The sequence below is a fragment of the Panthera pardus genome, unplaced genomic scaffold (assembly GCF_024362965.1).
Source record: "Panthera pardus isolate Hobbes unplaced genomic scaffold, ASM2436296v1 HiC_scaffold_21, whole genome shotgun sequence".
Classification (NCBI taxonomy): Eukaryota; Metazoa; Chordata; class Mammalia; order Carnivora; family Felidae; genus Panthera; species Panthera pardus.
The window spans coordinates 6,517,627-6,535,711 of record NW_026526777.1 but is presented as its reverse complement, the minus strand read 5'-3'; the positions used below and the strand labels follow the sequence as shown (position 1 = coordinate 6,535,711).

The following is an 18,085-nucleotide window of genomic DNA, read 5'->3' as shown; positions in this document are numbered from 1 at the left end:
GCCTTTATTTTATTTTATTTTTTTGCTTTTTTCCCCCAGGCATAGAATGGGCTGGGTTGGTTTTCGTGTTTCTCCTGCCTCCCCAGGACAGTGCTCTGTGCCCACTGCAGAGCGAGCAGGCAACCTGAGAGCACCGTCTTTTCACACATCTCGAGACACGGAGTGGAATTCAAGATGGAAAAGGCTGGAGCCTCCTGCCCCAGACATTTCTGATGTGGAGCCCGGGACCCCGCGTGCTGTCAAATCCAACCACTGGGCCTGGTCGTGGGGGCAAAGGACAGAGCTGGGCGGGAAGGCGCTGACCTCCCCCCCTTTAAAAACGTGTCTGGCTGCTGTGAACAGACTGAAGGCCTTTTTCTCCCCCCTCCCGTCTGTTCTCGCTTCCTCCCTTTTAAAGTGGTTAGAGGTCTGGTGGGTTCTCAGCTGTGAGAGTCCTCTGGGTCCCTGGGCCCGACACCGGCCTTGGGGGAGCAAGGCTTCCGGCCAGCGCCGCTCCAAGCCACGTTCTCTAAGCAAGCCAGAGCCAAGCTCGCCCCAATGTGGGAAGTACCTCCGTCCGCAGCTCTGGGTAGTTGACTGACATCTGCTGATGGTGACTCTGAGAACCTGACCGCAGATCTGGTCCCTCTGAAGGCCTGTGGGTGTGCAGGCCTCGGTGTCCCCTCCTCGGTGGAAGAGGGCCATAGACCCCAGGTCAAGTCCATGCCTGGAGGACAATCCAGGGGTCCACTCGCATTGCCTCCTGAGGAGGAGGGGGCTTGCCCACGCATGTCATGTTGAAGCCCCTGAAACAGCCACAGGTCAGGTGGGAAGGGGGACGCTTAGCAGCCAGCCAGTTAGGGGAGCACATGACAGCCCCCGAGGGCCCCAGGTGGGAGGTCGGCCAGCATCAACAACCCCCCCCAACCTCACCTCCCCAGGGCAGGCTCATAACCCTAAATGCCAAAGCTCTCCACCCAACAAGCGAGCCTCGAGAAGACCAACCACTTCCCATCAGTCTGGAGAAACCAAAAGAAACCAGCAAAACCGAACCCGATCATTTTATTCTGCAGTTTCCTTCTACCGGAAAACTACTAAAAATATAAATATAAAATATCTAGAAAACACTCAGAATAGATCTGTAATCTTCTTCCTCTCCTAGACTGGGGCCGACCTCTTTGCTCTTTCAAAGTCGATGGATCCCGTGCGTGTCTGTCTTCAGACCATGCACGCACAGAACAGACGCGTTTCTCTCTGTGCGGGGGGACGTGCCACCCACCTGCCAGGTTCTGGAAGCTCACCTGTGATTTATCAGGGGAAAGCTACGTGTTGACTACAGGGGTACAGTGGGGGTGGGGGAGTATCGGGGAGAGAAAAGACTCCGTGCCCCCAACTTCCTTATGCAGACATAGAAGACGGTCCTTCACTCTTGGTATCCTGCCCTTGAGTAACTGGGCCACCCAAGGGCCAAGCTCCCAGAGAAGCTCCCAGAGAAGCTGGGTGTGTGTGTGGGGGGGGGTGGGGGGGGGTGCCGGTTGCCATGCTGTGATCACAGGAAGGTCAGGCTGTTGAGACAGACACGGGAAGCCAAATGGGGCTTTGGATGGAGAACTGGTCTTCGCCCAGGCCCTCAGCAGGATTGGAAGTTGCCCCTGCTGCTGTCCCGGGTGGCACTTAGCCCCTAGCACCGGGTAGTGTCTGCAGCACCTAGGACGGGATTTCAGGCTCGACCCCCCTCCCCCAGGTGGCAGCATCGCCTCGGCTGGAGGACAATGGCCAGGGTAGAGATCACAGAGAGGCCGAAGATCGGAGCCTTGTTTGGAAGCAGACACGAGTCCGGAGAACTCTGGGGTCATCCTGGCCGTGGCACGGGGACAAGCTGGTAGGGTTCCCGTGCTAACCCTGAATCTGAGGGCCAGGACCTCAGCAGTGGCCGGGTGGGGTGTGCAGAGCAAGGTGCCTAAGCCAGCCCGGGCCTGCAACCTCTGCACACACGGCTGCCCCCATCACCTGGCCGGGGCCACCCCGATCTCCGGAGGAGGAGCCCCAGAGCACAAGGGCCTGCCGAGTTCCCCACCAGAGAAGCAAACCGAGCTTCCAGTACGGAGGCTCTCGTGGAGCTGTGTGAACTCCCAGCAAATGTGTTTCGGCTCTCTGCCCTCACCCCCTCCTGCTCTGTGTCTCGTGCAAAACTCCAAGCCATTCTGGGAAAACTCACAGGCCTCAAATGTGGTCCCGAGAACTTTTGAGCCTCGGGGTCAGGTTAGCACATCGTCGTGATGTTCTTGGCGTTGAGCCAGGACCTAGACCTCCAGTCACTGCCCACTGCACCACGGCCCGCAGGGTGCCCGACATGTGCAGACCCTCGTGGGGGACACGAGGCTCCGCTATGAAAACGCAGCGAAGCCTTGCTTTCCAGAGCAACGAAAGACGGGGTGGGAAAGCTGTGGCAAGGTCGCAGTCGCTGCAGAAGGACGCAGGAAGGGCAACCAGCTTCCTGGCAGCCCCCCACCCGCCACCCGCAGGTTTCCAAGCCTACAGGAGTTAGCTTGGATGTTTCTCCTGGGGGGGTGGGCAGGAGGAGCTGGGTGATGGGAGGTGAGCACTGTGGGGGGCGGCGAGGGGGCAGCTGAACGATGGACAGAAGAGGGGAGGCAGCAGGAACCCTAGGGGGAAGACAGCCCGACAGTCTGTCAGGCCATGCTGCACCTGCCTTCGCCCGGGGAGCCGGCCACCCTGTTCAACAAATCTTCTCGCTGCAAAGGCCCCCAGGGCTGGGATCACCCGCCCCGCCCCGCTGACGGGGCTCCTGGTGGGACAGAGGAACATAAAATGGGTAAAGCCAGGAGGGCACGATGAACCGGGTGAGTCCCTGACATAGATCCCAAAGGCAGGGAGCGAGAGGACCGTGCGGCATCGGGGCAGGGAAAGGCAGGGCGGAGGCCTCTCCAGGGAGACCTGGGCAACTTAGCAGAACACAGCGCCTCCTGCCCAGTGGAAGGTGGCTTTGTGCCTCGTTCCCAGTCTCCCTGGTCACTCTGGCTCTCGCACTCACCACGCCCAGACCCCAGAGCCGCATCATTTCAGGCTGTGGGCGCTCCCTCAAAGTCTTCTCTGTCCTCACCCTGTCTTCTCTGTGACTTCTGCTCTGGGTTCTCCTGGGGCCGGCTCCCTGGAGGCCAAGTTCCTGGGCCCTCCCCCCAAAGCAAGGTGCTAATCTGCTCAGCTGCTTCCTCTGCTTCCTCGGGGGCCCGCCTCGCCCTGTCCTCACACACAGCAAGGGGGGCCCTGGCCTTTCCTTCTGCGCACGGAGCCCACTAGCGGCTGGTCGCATGGCTTTCCCCAGCGCCTTTTCAGTGGTCGGCCCCGGGGGGCCTGGTGTGTCCCCCAACAGGGCAGGTGGAAAATGCCCTGACAACCCCTGGCGACAAGGCTGCGCCCAGGTCTCAGGTCCCCAAAGGGTAGAGGCGAGGGGACAACACACGGTCTTGGGACCAGGAGGAGCAGGGTGTGTGGCTTTCCAGGTCTGGGTCCGTCATCAGCCCAACCCATCAATTCTCCATTCGGCCCGATGCCCCCACCAGAGGCAGAAGAAACGAACCAGGGTGTGAAGGGAGAAGAGTGGGGGGGTGGGGTGGGCACAGGTGGCATGTGGGGGGCAGGCAGAGACCATTCCTGCAAGATCCTTCATCCCGGGCTGGTGGCCCTGCAGGCCAGTGGGAAGTCCGGGCTGCCTGGGAACAGCGATGCTCCCATCCCCCAGTGTGGCAGCTGGCCCCCGGTGGGGGGAGCTTCTAGAAAATGAGGCTCGGGAGCCACAGCCCAGCCCTTTAGCATCCGGCAGACAGAGGCTCTAACTAGGGTGACTCAGGGAGCCTGGCCCCGGATCGGCGCTCTGATCTCTGCACAAGGGGGCAAAGGGCACGCGGAGCGGGGGCAAGGGCCAAGGGGCACCAGGGACGGAGACGGCAGAGGGGAAGGGGGTGCCTGGCAGGGAGAAGGGGCCCTACTCAAAGGACAGCAGGTCTGGGTGCGGGCCCTCATTGTCAAGGCTGGAGGTCCGTGCCCGAGGCGGGGGGCCACTGTCCTCCGGCGGCTGGGCCAGGCGGACGGGGCTTAGGCTGCTCTTGAGGCCGTTCCTCTCGAGGAGGCCAGGGGAGGAGGCCCTTCTGCACTCAGTTATCTTCGGTTTGGGTTCGTCCTGGCTGTTCTGGTGGATCAGGTCGGGCACTGACAGGGAGACCTCTCCATTGGGCAGAGACTCGCCCCTCTCTGCCGTTTCCGTGGGAACGTCGGGCTGGGCAGCGGGTTCCCGGGGCTGCCCAGGAGGCAGCTCTGTCCCGTACTCCAGGCTGCTCAGGACTGGCTGCGGCGAGATCAGCATGTCCTGCGTGGTCTTCAGGGCACGAGGGGTTCGCTTCCTGGTAATGGGAGGCGGGGGGTCCAGCCGAGGGAACGCGTCCTGCAGGGCTGACCTGTGGGGTTGAGGCGACAAGCGCGTGTGCTTTAAGGATGGTGACGCCCCAAGCCCCCCAGCTGCCCAGTGGCTCCCCCACCCGGCACACACCTCCCTGCTCGGGCCCCGTCCCCGGTGTGGTGTGTGGGTTGTGGCAGCCGACAGAGCTGGCCTTCCGCCCGTCACACCCCCGCTCAGTGCTCACAGCAGCAGAGTATTGCCGCTGGGACCACAGGTGAACCGAGTCATGTCAGACCCCGTGTGATGAGCCCTACAAAGGACCTGCTGGGTCAGGAGCACAGCAGGTGTTTAAAACAAGGCCTGGGGGGAGCCTGGAGGGCTCAGTCGGTTACGCATCCAGCTTTGGCTCAGGTCACGATCTCACAGTTCGTGGGTTCGAGCCCCGTGTCAGGCTCTGTGCTGAGAGCTCAGAGCCTGGGGCCTGCTTCAGATTCTGTGTCTCCCTCTACCCCTCCCCTGCCTGCCCTCTGTCTCTCAAAAATAGACATTAAAAAAAATAAATAGCCTGGGTGGCTCAGTCGGTTAAGCGTCCGACTTTGGCTTAGGTCATGATCTCGTGGTCCGTGAGTTCGAGCCCCGTGTCGGGCCCTGTGCTGACAGCTTGGAGCTTGGAGCCTGTTTCAGATTCTGTGTCTCCCTCTCTCTGACCCTCCCCCATTCATGCTCTGTCTCTCTCTGTCTCAAAAATCAATAAACGTTAAAAAAAATTTTTTTAAATAAATAAATAAATAAATAAATAAATAAATAAATAAATAAATAAATAAATAAAGCAAGGCCTAGAAGGGGCGTGTGGGCATGAGAACAGGAGGCCCACCACAGCAGGCTTCTCCCTCGCCGGCCCCAGTGGGTCCCACAGACTCCCACTTTCCTCCACCATCATCGGCCGAGGCCGGGGCTCAAAGGTGTGGCTGGGTGTTAGAATCCACCTGGGCAGCTGCAGGCAACGCCTGGGTTCAAATTCCACTCTGCCCATCACTAACTTGGTAACCTCAAGCTCCTCACACTACCCCCCCCCCCCACCCGACCTCAGTTACGTGCAAAGTGGTAACAATGGGATCTACCTCGCAAAGTCGCTGCAAGGGACAGGGAAGCGCGTAGCAGGGCGTCTGCTGACACGCGATGGGCGCTCAGGACGCCTTAGCTGCGGTGGGGTGGCAGTCAGCAAGCAGGAGCATCGCCCCCGCCATTCCCCGCGTGACAACCTCATGTCCCCCGCAGACACGGGTTCGGCCTGGAGCTCTGCGAGCAAGCCTCCTGCGCTCACCTGTCAGCCTCCACGGCCCCGCCGTCCAGCCGCGCCCCCGCCGGCCTGTTGATCTCCATGGCGCCCGCACCGTCCAGGCTCGAGGGCTCTTTTCTCCGCAGGAAGTCGTTAACTTTGGCCCCCACGGCTCTGCCCAGGTTCTTGAGGTGCTGGCTGCCACCCACCCGGAGCCCCGGCCCCCCAGGCTCCGCAGACCCCGGGGCGGCAGAGCCGGGGGCCGTCAGCCTGGACAGGTGGGGGAGGGAGCAGCCGGGCTGCAGCTTTGGAGGAAGGGCCGCATTCAAGTTCTCGAACATGCTGTGGTCCACTGCAAACAGAGGGGAAGATGGGAACGGTGAGCGGAGGCACGCGGGGCTCTGGGCCACGTCACTCTGCTGCGTTCCCTGATCCCACGCCCACAGCTGTCCCTTCCCGAGGCTTTGGGGACATTCAAAAGAGCCGGCACACCCTTGAGCCTTCCGATATGGTTTTCTTGATGGGAAAGTCCATCCATCGCTAGAACTAGCCACTCTAGTTCTGCCCCACCCAGTTAATGAGGGGCAAGCTCTAGCCATAAACTTAGAACTTAAAGGTAACTTATCCCGTGAAACCTGCCTCCTTGACCCACGGCTTGACCCCTTACCTTGGGGTCACCAAGCCCTCTGAAGAAGAAATGATGGAAGTAATGAACTACGGTATTTGTATGTTGCTGTGAACACAAGCTGAGGGGACACAAGCATGGGGACAGACATAAGCATGGGGACAGACGCTGGAGGTCAGGCTCAAAGTGGAAGCCACCTGTGTTGCACATTTTCACGGTGGGAAACGGGCCTCCTTACTCCCGAGGAGGCACTGGGGACAATGGGCAGCTGCATGCTCAGATGCGCCGTGGGGACTCCGGCCGGGCTCACACCAAATGCGTACGAACTCGGGGCCAAGGAAGCCGGGGGAGCTTGACCGACACCCTCACGACAACCTGGAGGGGTGGTGGCAGGAATTCTATTTATACATGAGCAAGGTGGGGCTCCAAGTGATAAGTACCTGGCAGGCCCGAGGTCACGGGGCCGATTACTGGTGGGGTGGAACCAGAGCTCAGGTTTTCTCTCCCTTTCTGCCACCTCGCTCTGCCTGGGATCGTGGAACACACCTCACAGAAGGCCCTTCTCTCCGGGATCTTTGGTTCGAAAGCTTAACTCCAACCCACCGGGTTGTGAACATCTGGAGGGTGAAGGCCATGTCTCATTCACTTCCGTGTCCTGAACGGCTAGCCTGGTCTGGTATACAGTAGGTGCTCAATGAATATCCTGAGTTGAACTGCTAAACCCATTTTGCAGCTGGAGACTTACGGAGGCTGAGATCATAACTCCAAGGAATGGAGCTCAGGGCTGTAAGCCACATGGTCTACACTCTGGCAACAGGGACTCCTCCCCGACCTGGAGATCCAGCTCAATCCTCAAGGGAGCTCCAGATCCACCCCGGGGGCCTTGGAATCACGCGTGAGGTTTCTGTCCTTACCAACTGCTCCGTATATTCTGTCAATCTTGGGGAAGGAGAGGTTATACTTGATCACAGACTCCAATCTTCATCAACACCTCGAAAGGCCTATGTGTGCGGAGCCTTCCCAAGAGTAACTGAGGTCGGGGGGATGCTTTGTCTTCTGCTGAACTCGGCATAAAGTAGCTCTCTCTGCCCTGCACTGCGGAGTCCTGGGACAGGGGATGCAGGTCTCTTTACTGTGCTTTCAGCAGCCGTATCCCTTCAGTAACTACCTAGGGAAGCCCTGTTGTAAAGGTCTTTGGGCGGCACAGGAAGCGGGGGACGAGGGGTGGATGAATCCCCCCAGTGTGCTTATCTACCACACACACAGGGAAAGCACCACTTCGGGGGCCGTGAAGAGCTGGGTGGGGACAACCCTGGGGGCCGGGGCACAGAGCTGACAGGTTCAGGCTGCCTGGTCTCCAGGTGTAGACACGTCACACTAGCAAGAGCTCCAGCAGGACCCACAAGGGGGTTATCAGCTCCCGACTCTCCTCCTAAAGGCGTTATCTTGCCATGTCACCTGCTTTCGCATAACTTGCCTATCACATCCCGCACCCTCCTAATTTTTCTTTGATCATAACATCTGTGAACTCAGAGTAGCCCTTGGAAATGAAAGCATTTGACTCTTTTCCCCCAAACTGGAAAGTATTTGGGCCACCACGAAACCAGGGCAAATGTTCAAGAGAGGTTCGCAGGGGAAGGAGATCCTGATCCCTCACCACTTCCTGGCTCAGATGTTTCCGTGGTGGTTTCCTTCTTGGTTTAAAGTGAACTTTTAGTGCAGACATGCTCATTTCTGAATGTGTAAGTACCAAAAACACCTGTCAAAGTGACTTGTAAACGGTGAGCTCCTCTTATTTTAAAAACACATTCTAATAAAACATAAATAGCTTCTGGATTAGGCACCGTTGTGGATTTTCTACACTTCCTGCTCTCTACCTTTTAGGACGCATGTACTGAATTCTTAAGAAATTTAAAGATAACCCATCATTTGGTCTCTTTACAATGCTCTAAGTCTTTCTGGCCAACACACCTTGTCTCTATGATAAAACGGTCAGCTCTTGGAGGGGATGGAACATCTTGACTTTTATTTCTACAATGCTCAGCATGGAACCTGGCATGAGTCGGCATTTAAGAAGTTGGTTTCATTGAACTGGCTTTTTCTACGAATACTTAAAAAACCGACCACATTATGGGCAGACATTGTAGAGAAACTGCTCCTGGGACTTTTTCCATTTACAAAAGCCACTCAAGACCCTCTCTCGAGGTCAGTCCGGGAGCAACCGCCCTTCTGTCTGAGGTGGGATTCTGGCTGGGGGCTTCCTGCATTTCCAGACCTGAAGGACGTGCAACGAGCCCCCTTCCTGCTGATGGCACCGATGACCCCCACGCTCTGTCCCTCCCTTTGGACCAGAGGCTTGGTGGTTCAGAACCTAATGGAGATGGTTGAAAGGTGATAGGATCCCGACCCGGTGGCCCGCCCAACAGCACCCCCAACATGCACACATCCAAGCAGAGGGAGACACCTGTGACGTGGGTCATCTGTAAGAAAGACGGTATCTTACCTGTCCGAGAAAGGGGCTCGGAAAGCAGGTGGGAAACAAACAAGAGAGAGACACATTTTATGTAGTGACCGACCACTTTGGGAGTGTCACCTCCTGCCTGGGGGCCACCAGCAACAACATACCAAGAGGGTATAGCGTGCAAGACAGAGGCCCTGCTGTCAGGATTACAACCAACCCTGGGCGACCAGGTTCCCATGACCTTCTCAATAACCAAACCAAGAGAGTCCTGTTTTTAAAAACTCTACAAACAAGCACTGACACAGTCTCCCACGGGCACCCCAATATTTTGAGCCCCCTTTTCAGGAAGTCTGTCAGAAGTTCCCAGCTGGCAGTGGGAAGAATTCAATGACCCACCGCAGGAGGAAGTTCAAAGTCTTCTGGACCCCTACGTGCATCGCTCATTACTATGCTGTCCCACCTCCGCACACAAATCACCAGGTTTTCGACCAGGAAGACGTCCATCCATTCCAACTGTCTAAGTTAACAAAACAGGAAAACACGGTGGCCGGGAGGCGTGCCTAACACCGCACAGGGAGCGAACGGCAGAGCGGGGATAAGGACTCACCCACACCGACTCCCAGGACCCCGTGATTTTTTCTCTGCACCACGAGGGCCAAATCAAATCGCCGATACCCTCAAAGCCGCCAAAGGCCAGGGCGTCAGTGACACTCCAACTCGTTCTAAGCTTTCCAACCAGGCTCCGAGGTGGGCGGGCAAGGAAATCAGCTTCTCCACACTGTCCCACCAGGTTTCAGCGCTCCGGAGGAACACCAGCAAGACGACAACTCCGGGCCCTCCTACACAGACGCTTACTCACACGCCCGCTTGCTCCGCACGCTGCAAGGGGAGGCTGCCGCGGCTCACAGACCAGACCAGATCTTTCCACGCTGCACAAGCACACACATTTAGATCCAATACGCCGATGTACCTAGTCTGCACCTGTTGTGACGATTAGCATGGAGCATTCTCACCTTTCACCCTTCCCCCACTTCCCTCCAGCTCTAGGTTGTCACAGGAGAGGGTAGCAGGGACACAGAGGCAACCTTGTTACTCTGGAGTTCAGTGTCACCAGGAAAAAGGCTTATAATGGTGTTAAGCCACCCATTTGCTGAAAACAGCACCAACCATTTAAAGCATTATCTGGTCCCGGTTCTTGGGACGGACACACTGAAGTATTTCGACACAAAGGGACAGGATGCTTGTAACTTACCTTCAAATAGTTCAGAAAACACAGCATGCTGGGGGCCGGGGCGGCGGGGGGTGGGGGTGGGGTGGAATTGATAAAGCAAATGCAGTAAAATGTTAACAACAGGCAAATCTGGATACAGAATGTATGGGTGCTCCTCATACTAATTTTATTTTTGCAGTTTTTTCTAACTTTGAAACGATTTCCAAGGAAAATGTAAAAACCACACACCAAACTAAAAAACAGAAACAACAAAAACATCCGATGGCAGAGGTTAGGCAGGTGAAGGAAAGCAAGAAGTTTGTCCAGAGAGGACAGAGGTCCCCGGAGCTGGGGGGGTGAGCAATGACACAAAAATGACACCAAAGATCTAAGTCAGGGGGCGGGGGGCTGTCAACAGATTATATCACCATCACATTTCTGCCATATGCTTCCTTCTCCCCTCCCCCACCCCCCGCCCCAGGTATCCTCAATCCAGGCCAGCCAACGAGGAATGACAAGTCAAAAGAAATCTTTACAGAACGTAATAGACGCTATCCATCTTTGAAAGGGATACCCTAGCTGGGGAGTGGAATCAGGTGACCTTGTGATGTCAACGGCACTCAGAATGTTTATCGTCTGGACAACCCAAACAGCCTCTTGGGAACAGGTGCATAATCTCCATACCCTATGGTAGTCACAACATGGAGAACTTCTCACTCCTCAGCATCTCTGGACCTCGAATCTCTTCCTCTGCCCTGAGCGCGTTTCCTGACATTATGTCCTCACATGCCACCAGCTTGCCAGGTAAACTCCGGTGCCACTAGGGCCACAAAAATGTGGTTTTTCGGAAGCTTTTAATTGAGTCCTCCACCAGATCATGTTACAGGACTACGATTTAGTGAGACAGGCAAATTACACACGGGGAGAAAATAATTTTTCAAAATGCTGCATTCACGGTAAGTAGTCCCTGCTGTTTATTCGTTTCCGGCAAGGGAAGGATGGGGAAACATTTGTTCTCAAAAAATTCTTTTTCTTCTAGAATCTCAGGTGACAGTCTATGTAGGGTATGTGCCAGGTTCAGGCCTGTTTTGACAAGCTGGAGAAGACTCTCCAATCCATCAGTAGGAGCCTAAGAGGCAGGGTCACTGAGGACATCATGGAATAAACACGGACCTCTGAGGACTCACTCCTCACAGTGTGGTCTGTGGGGCATCCACGTGGGCATCACCTGGGCAGTTGTTAGAAATGCAGAATTTCAGGCCGCCCCCAGGACTGCTGAGGCAGAGCCTGTGTGTTTAACAAGACCTCCGGGTGATCCCTGGAGAAGTGTGCACATTACAGCTTGAGGGGGCTGCTCTACAGAGGAGCTGGGTCTCCTCAGTATCCATATGCCGGGCAGAGGACCCTTAAAGGTTGGTTTCTCAAATGGAGCACAGATACCACTCTGAGATTTGAAGCAGGCTGGCTTATTATCAGGCGCTAGCAGCCATCCAGGGGCCACCCAAGCGCTCCCTGCCTACGGGTGAGAGAGGTTTCGTTCGGAGACACTGGCTTCTCATCATCAAAGGGACCATGTAACCTATGCGGGATATGGGGTCCATGACTAGACTCCCTCCCTTGGATCCTGGAGCGAGCCCAGAGGCTGGAATGCAGAACGAAGACAGACACACAGGCAGGCAGGCAGGCAGGCAGGCAGACGCGCGCACACACACACACACACACACGCACGCACGCACACACATGCACACAGAGCGAGCTGCAGGAAGGTCAGGAGAAAGGCGGGCCAGGCAGAAAGCTGTCCATCGGTCTGCATCTCAAATTCTCCTTTGGAGAGAATCTTCCCCAGATCAACAAAAATGCCCCATTTGGAATTCCCCGGGATGCCACCCAGAACAGTTCTGCCTATCTGGGACAAAAGAGGGCATGGTTTCTCTTTGGCTTTGCGAGGTCATAGGGTCCCAAGGTGGAGCCTCTAGGCATGTCGGGGAGGGGGGTCACCAAGACGAGGACTTCCACGTCAGCTCACCAGAGTGTTTCTTCTGTAACCCAGACATCGCAAAGACCGCGTTACTCACGGAGGCGCCCAGCCCAGCTCAGGCCCTGTCACCCCAGTACTTCGGCAGCGCTCTCCGGCATGGGGTGCAGAACACGGTTCTCTCTCCAGGTGAGGCCTTCTCCGCCCCGGCGGGCACACGGGAGAGGCTGGAGGGGCAAGGACTGCTGGAGGGCGCCTTTTCCCCTGTGGTCTCCTGCCTCGTCCTTCCTGGAGCGGACACCCCACAGGCCTGGAGGGGCCCCGCTTCTCCTCGCCTGCCTCTCATGCGGGGGTGGCACAGGGGCCTCGGCCTGCTCGGGTTGTTACGGGAAGACAGGTGTTGAGGCCGGAAAAATGGCCACAGCCATGGGTGGTGGGAAACAGACTGCAGGAAGCCAGACGTCTGGCTGTTGGCTGAGCCCCCTGCCCGTCTCCTCGGAGGACGCAGAGGAAAGCTGTCTGCAGGGAGGGAGGCACCTGACAAATGTCAAAGCTTAGTGAACGAAGGCACTCTCCACCGCCCAGAGATCAAGCTGCCACTCGTGGAGCTGCGAGCGGCAGGAAGGAATGCCTTCAACGGCTACCCCCCACCCCACCCCCCCCGGGTGCCACCTGCTCTCCGAACAGCAGTCGGGGGGGGGGGGGGCGCCTGGGTGGCTCAGCCAGTCAAGTGCCCGACTCTTGGTTTTGGCTCAGGTCATAATCTCATTTTCTTGAGTTCGAGCCCCGCATCGGGCTCCCTGCTAACAGTACAGAACCTGCTTGGGATTCTCTCTCCCCCCCCCCCCCCCACCTCTGCCTTTACCCTGCTCACTCTCAAAAATAAATACACTTCAAAAAAACAACAACAACTGCAGTCAAGGTGGGACACAGGCCACCCGACCCCAGGCCCGGCCTTCCTGCCTGTCTGCTTCTCCCGTGGCCTCTGGCCGCTCCGGGCCTCCCGCTCACACCCACCCCTGTCTTCCTCTGCAGACTGCCTTTTGGGGGACCCCCAGACCAGGGAGCCCCGGCGGGGCTGCACTGTCTACCGGCCCTGGTTCTCCCCTTACAGCTACTTCGTCTGCACGGACCAAGAGAGCCACCCGGAGGCCTACAGCTTCCCAGAGGTGCAGCGGGACAAGGGCAGGGGGGACGGCTGCCTGCCCAAGGACCCGGCTGAGAGCATCTGCTCGTCCTCTTCCTCCCAGGAGGACGCCTGGCCCCGGGAGGCCGCCAAGAAATCCGGGCACGGCCTGGCCTCCACGGACGGCGTCACGTCCCAGGACATCCTGAAGGCCGCCAGGTGGCACCCCGCCCAGCAGAGCGGCTACAAGTGCGCGGCCTGCTGCCGCATGTACCCCACGCTGCACTCCCTCAAGAGCCACATCAAGGGGGGCTTCCGGGAGGGCTTCAGCTGCAAGGTGTACTACCGCAAGCTCAAGACCCTCTGGGGCAAGGAGAAGGCGCGGCCGGGGGACAGGCTCTCCTCCCGCAGCTGCCAGGCCTTCAAGTAGGCCCGCGGGATGGTGAGCGGACGCCTCGGCGAAGAGGCGACGGAGCCTGTTTCCGCCTCCGGAGGGATGTCAATAAACCGACACAGGCCACGGCCTTCTGTCACGTCTGAGGTCGCCTGGTCCGCCTGCTCTCCTTCCCAGGGTCCCCGTCCCATTTCCCTGTGGCTAACGGTGGCTTAGCAACACCAGGCCCACCTCTCCACCCCTCGCCACCCCCCTCCCCCGCCCCTCTCCTCCTCAAGGTTGGGAAGAGCCTCTACAGGGTGCTTTTCAAAGTGAGGTGCCCAGATCCGCAGTGTCAGCATCCCCAGGGAATTTGCTAGGAATGAAATCTCAGGCCCGTCTCAGATGCACACAATCAGAAACTCCGGGGGTAGGCCAGCCATCTGTGCTCTGACCAGCCCTCCAGGTGATTCCAGTGGAGCTCAGGTATGAGAACACTGCCCTCAGATCCTGGCCCCCTTGCTGGTCCCCCGTGGTCAGTCAGTCCCTGCCCCACCCCCCAAGAGGGGAGAGAGTTGCCCACCCTTTCCTGTTGGCACAGGGAAGCTTCCCCAGAAAGACTTCCGCACAGTCTGAAAGCTTCTCAGGTGTTTGAGCTCCTGAGGGGTAGAACCGGGGGGACACAGGCCCCCCCTGCGTACGGACAGGTCAGGGTACAGGCTCTCCCCTTGCCCTTCCGGTGATCATGTAGGAAGTTTTCCCGAAGCCTCACCTTCTGGTTCAGGAGAGCTGTCTCTGCTTAACCCTGTCCTGCGAAAATATCATTTGTGGTTCTTTTGAGAGAGACTGGGCTCAAATCCCATCATGTCCCACACCGTGAGAACATTCCCCACCCGCTCTCCCCCGCCCCCCTTCTCGACCAACCCAGCCAGAGTCTAAGAGTGTACTTGAACCGTGGACTCCAGGGTCCCAGCCTGTCCACTCTGGGGTGGGTGGTCTCTCTAGGCAGGCCTGACATCACTCCTGGACCCCCCAGGGGAGAGACCAAAGGAGTCCTCACTCTGACTTCCTGTTTCCTTAAAGGGAAAGGCCACCCAAACCCTTGAAGATGCCCCTGACATGCATCACCGCGCATGTGTGTCCCCTCGACGGGGCTCTTGAGGGAGTAAGGGAGGGGCCCACACGGGGACCTTGTGGCCTTACCTTGGTCTGTGGGAGAGTCAGGAGACGAATCAGCTTTTGTCTGGCTGCACATCCTCTGCCCAACCCGCACTCCCTCCACCAGGGCACCCATATCACAGGCACAGGGGATCGAGCTCAAGGGCCATGGCACATGTTACCCGTCACCTTGGCAGGTGCTTGAGTGCAAAGACAGGTGCTCTCTGCCTTTCACGTTTAATAGCATCGTTGCCACCCCCCCCCCCCCCCCCCCCACTGCCCTGCTGTCTCAAGGCGGAGGTCTGAGTAATGCTTCACCACACCGAAAACACAACCCAGCACACAACTGCACTGACCAACGGGTAACGGGTACAACCTCCCCTCCCCCAGCCGATCAGAAGGTAAGCGCTAGGGGTGCCCTGAGCCCCTGCCAGGCGCTCTGCCTTTAAAATGCAGCCTCATTTACTCTTCGTTATCGCTTTACTTGGCAGGTTCTATCCCCATTTTACAGATGAGAAAACGAGGCTGCGTTCCATTCGCTCAGTCAGTAAGGGGCTAAAGGGCGTGAGGAGCTGGCAGATCGGACTCGCAGCTTTCCCGCAGAGCTGGGCCTTACAAAGTACCAGGTTCAACAAACCCTCTGCCTTCCAAAGGGCTCAGAGCTCTGGCCAACGTAACTGGTTTCCAGGACGGTGGCTTCTAGTTCTCGGACGCTCTTCCCTGGCTAGCATTGCGTCTCCCTTTCGTTTCTACCCCTGGCAGGAAAGCTGAGAGCCCACGAGCCAGGGAGGGCTCTCCCACTGAGCTGTGCCGCAGTGACATCATGATGTTTGCAGGTAGGTGTGCGGAGGGGCCAGCTTTGACTCTAGTCAGAATCCCATGCATATTTCAGACGTGTAGTCAGGGGGTCAATGAAATTTTATACTCTGGGTGATTGGAGTTATATCCGAAAACATCTATGATGTACTTTCTCAAGCACCCAACACTTGCCGATATGCCAAGGATGCCTGGAGTTTCAAAAGACCCGGGGTTGGGAGAGTCTGAAAAAACGGGCACAAGCCCAGGGTCTCTCAGCCTCAGCACTACTGACATTGGGGCTGGATGCTTCTGTTGTGGGGGTGGGGGGAAGGGGTGGGGGTTGACCTGTGCATCGTAGGATATTTAGCAAACATCTCTGGCTTCTACCCACTAAACGTCAAAAGCATCCTTCCCCCAGTCGTGACAACCAAAGGTCACACGTCCCCCGGGGAAGCAAAATCATCCTTGGATCGTAACCACCGTAGAACCTGATCCTGCAAGGCTGGTCTATACAAACTGTAGCCGAAGGCACCGCTTTCCTCCCCTCTTTGTTTTCTGAACACCACAACCCTTGAGAACTGTGTGTCGCAGAGCTGATGGCCGCTGGCTTGGGAAGTGGGGTGGGAGGGAGGGGAGGTCAGGCAGCAGGTGGGATAGAAGAAGCAAGAAAAGACCATGGAAAAGCTTTTAGAAATCAGAAAGGTTTATTTAGCAAAAGCCACTAGACTAGTGACAACATCCAGGGAGTAAGTGCACTTACATGAACAGAGAATCTTTTCCCAGAGAGTTGAACCAACAGAGTTAATGACACAACAGTTTTAGAAAGTAGAGGGCTCAGGGTTGGTGGAGTGAGAGGAGGCAGTCAGGCAGAGAGGAAATAAAAGGAACACGAGTCCTACACAGGAGCCATTGGGAGAAGGGAGGCTACGAAGGGGCTTCACAGAGAGCACTGATACAAGCAGGGATATAAGGAATATCACTTTCATCGCAATATACAGTCCATCCTGTGCAGAGAAATTCTTTGCTGGCTCTGCAACTGTGATAGCCCGGAAGTCTGCTGGCACCCGGGGTAGGTTGAGGCAGGCACCAGTAAGGTAGGCGCCCCTGGCGTCCACTTGTCCTCCGTGGACAGAGGAAGGATAAAAAGAGGAAGGCAGGAGTTGAGTGAGCAGAGCAAGAAGAAAGGAGGGAGAAGGAGAGGGGGCCATCGCTGGGAAATCAGGTCTGCGATGTTCTCTTTCCTGCCCAGTGGCTGGTGAATCGCCAGGGTCCCTAGATCCGTCCCGTCATCTCCACACGCCCCGTGTGCTGCTGTGGCTCAAACTGGGGAAGGCGCCGGCACGCAAACCGGTCTCCGGCAAAGGCCCCGTCTGGGGGAAGGCTGGGGCCGAGGCAGGCGGAAACCACTACGGAGCGTCCGAGGGCAAGGGTCCCAAACGGGTCCTGAGTCAGTGGTACAGAAAACTCGTCTCTCTGATTCTTTCATCTCTCCTAAATTTCCGTTCTTCTTTCACTTCGCAAGCTTTCCTAGACCCTTCAGAGACCATTCCCCACCCATTCCTCACCCCCTCTCCTGCCACGGTCCACAAAGCCAGTCCACTGGCCCCCTGGCTTCCCCCTCAGCTCCTGCTGACACGCAGGGGAAGGCAGGGGAAGCCTCAAGAAGCCAGACCTTTCACGCTCTGGAACACTCAAAATTCCCACGCTCTGAGGGGTCGCACCCAGCGGAGGATCTGGTGAGCCGGCCAGGCTTGGCCACACCAGACTCCGGCCGTCGCTCCTTCAGTTTGTGGCTCTTACCTTCCTGGTTCTTCCTTCCCTTGTGTATCTGGACCTACCTTCCATCCAATGGTTAATTAGAAAATACGGTAAAACAAACACAACCACCCCTCTCCAACTAAATACACGTTAGGAAAAGAACACAATTCTGCTTCGTTCAAAGACCCTGAAGATTCCCCGTCTCTTCTCTCTGGCCACTTCTTACAAGCCCACACACCACGTACACACGTTCCCCCGCGTGGGCACCTGTGCATACACGTACACACACGCGCAAACACACACGCACACATATGCACGCGTGCACACACACACACGCACGCGTTATCCGCACGCACCCCATCCTAATTCTGCTGATACCCTGGTGCACCAAGGGAGGCTAACATAAAGCTGTGTTTATTTCATTTGGACTTTCTAGCTAAGAGGGAATCCAGCTGCTTAAGAGAAGGGCTACACTTTCATTTACCAAAACTGTAAGGCCGAGTCAGGGCCGAAGCGCTCTGTGTTTTGGATCGCCACGTCCTTACCAGCTAACCCTCAAAGAACACTGCAGGCTGGGTCTGTCGCTCGTTGTCCCGGATGAAGGCTGATTTCCCCAAACACGTGACACTAGCATGGCTCGGCTCTCGCTCTTTAGGCATCGTTAAATCTGTTCACGGGCGCTAGAGTCTAACGGTCACAGAAGGAACTTGTCCTCCGTGCCCCCATCAGCATGCAGTACCGGGTGGTAATCTCTAGACAAGGCCGAGATGGTCCAAGACAAGACAACTGCACGTGGCACTTTTTACAGGTGTGCTCGAGGCACGCACCCACAGGGACGGGTCAAGGGTGACGTGGCTGTGGTCCCTGACCTAAGTGGCAGTGATTCTGAAGAGAGGAAATAAACAGTCTCAGCTACCGGCCTGTAT

At 57.0% G+C, this 18,085-nt stretch overlaps 2 protein-coding genes across 11 annotated transcripts in view; one reads left to right on the top strand and one right to left on the bottom strand.

The window, feature by feature from the left end:
- Positions 1-1,025: 1,025 nt before the first annotated feature.
- The window catches only part of LOC109276660 (carboxyl-terminal PDZ ligand of neuronal nitric oxide synthase protein), a 285,556-nt gene continuing 268,496 nt past the window's right edge, over positions 1,026-18,085 (bottom strand). For 7 of the 9 annotated variants that reach the window (XM_019465760.2, XM_053908937.1, XM_019465758.2 and 4 more), the window contains 2 exons: positions 5,721-6,027; positions 1,026-4,454 (listed from right to left, as the gene is read on the bottom strand). In XM_019465760.2, coding sequence (XP_019321305.2) covers positions 3,986-4,454; positions 5,721-6,027 — 776 coding nt within the window. In that variant the 3' untranslated portion in view covers positions 1,026-3,985. Of the gene's footprint in view, positions 4,455-5,720; positions 6,028-8,803; positions 10,588-18,085 lie in introns of those variants that run through there. The other 2 variants (XM_019465764.2, XM_053908938.1) reach the window with 2 other exon arrangements.
- On the top strand, positions 10,572-13,612 carry SPATA46 (spermatogenesis associated 46). Of its 2 annotated transcripts, XM_019465768.2 has the most exons (4): positions 10,572-10,775; positions 12,022-12,135; positions 12,982-13,115; positions 13,197-13,612. In XM_019465768.2, the coding sequence occupies exons 1-4, from the start codon at positions 10,673-10,675 to the stop codon at positions 13,500-13,502; spliced, it is 657 nt and encodes a 218-aa protein (XP_019321313.2). In that variant the 5' UTR covers positions 10,572-10,672; the 3' UTR covers positions 13,503-13,612. The 2 variants fall into 2 exon arrangements, with proteins under 2 accessions (XP_019321313.2, XP_019321312.2); XM_019465767.2 differs by having other exon boundaries at positions 12,982-13,612.

Excerpts from the sequence above, each read along its gene's own strand:
- SPATA46 (XM_019465767.2), top strand. The coding sequence starts at position 10,673 with ATGGAGAACTTCTCACTCCTCAGCATCTCTGGACCTCGAATCTCTTCC. Across the intron at positions 10,776-12,021 it reads ACATGCCACCAGCTTGCCAG|ACATCGCAAAGACCGCGTTA; the intron begins GTAAACTCCGGT and ends TCTGTAACCCAG. Across the intron at positions 12,136-12,981 it reads GAACACGGTTCTCTCTCCAG|ACTGCCTTTTGGGGGACCCC; the intron begins GTGAGGCCTTCT and ends CTTCCTCTGCAG.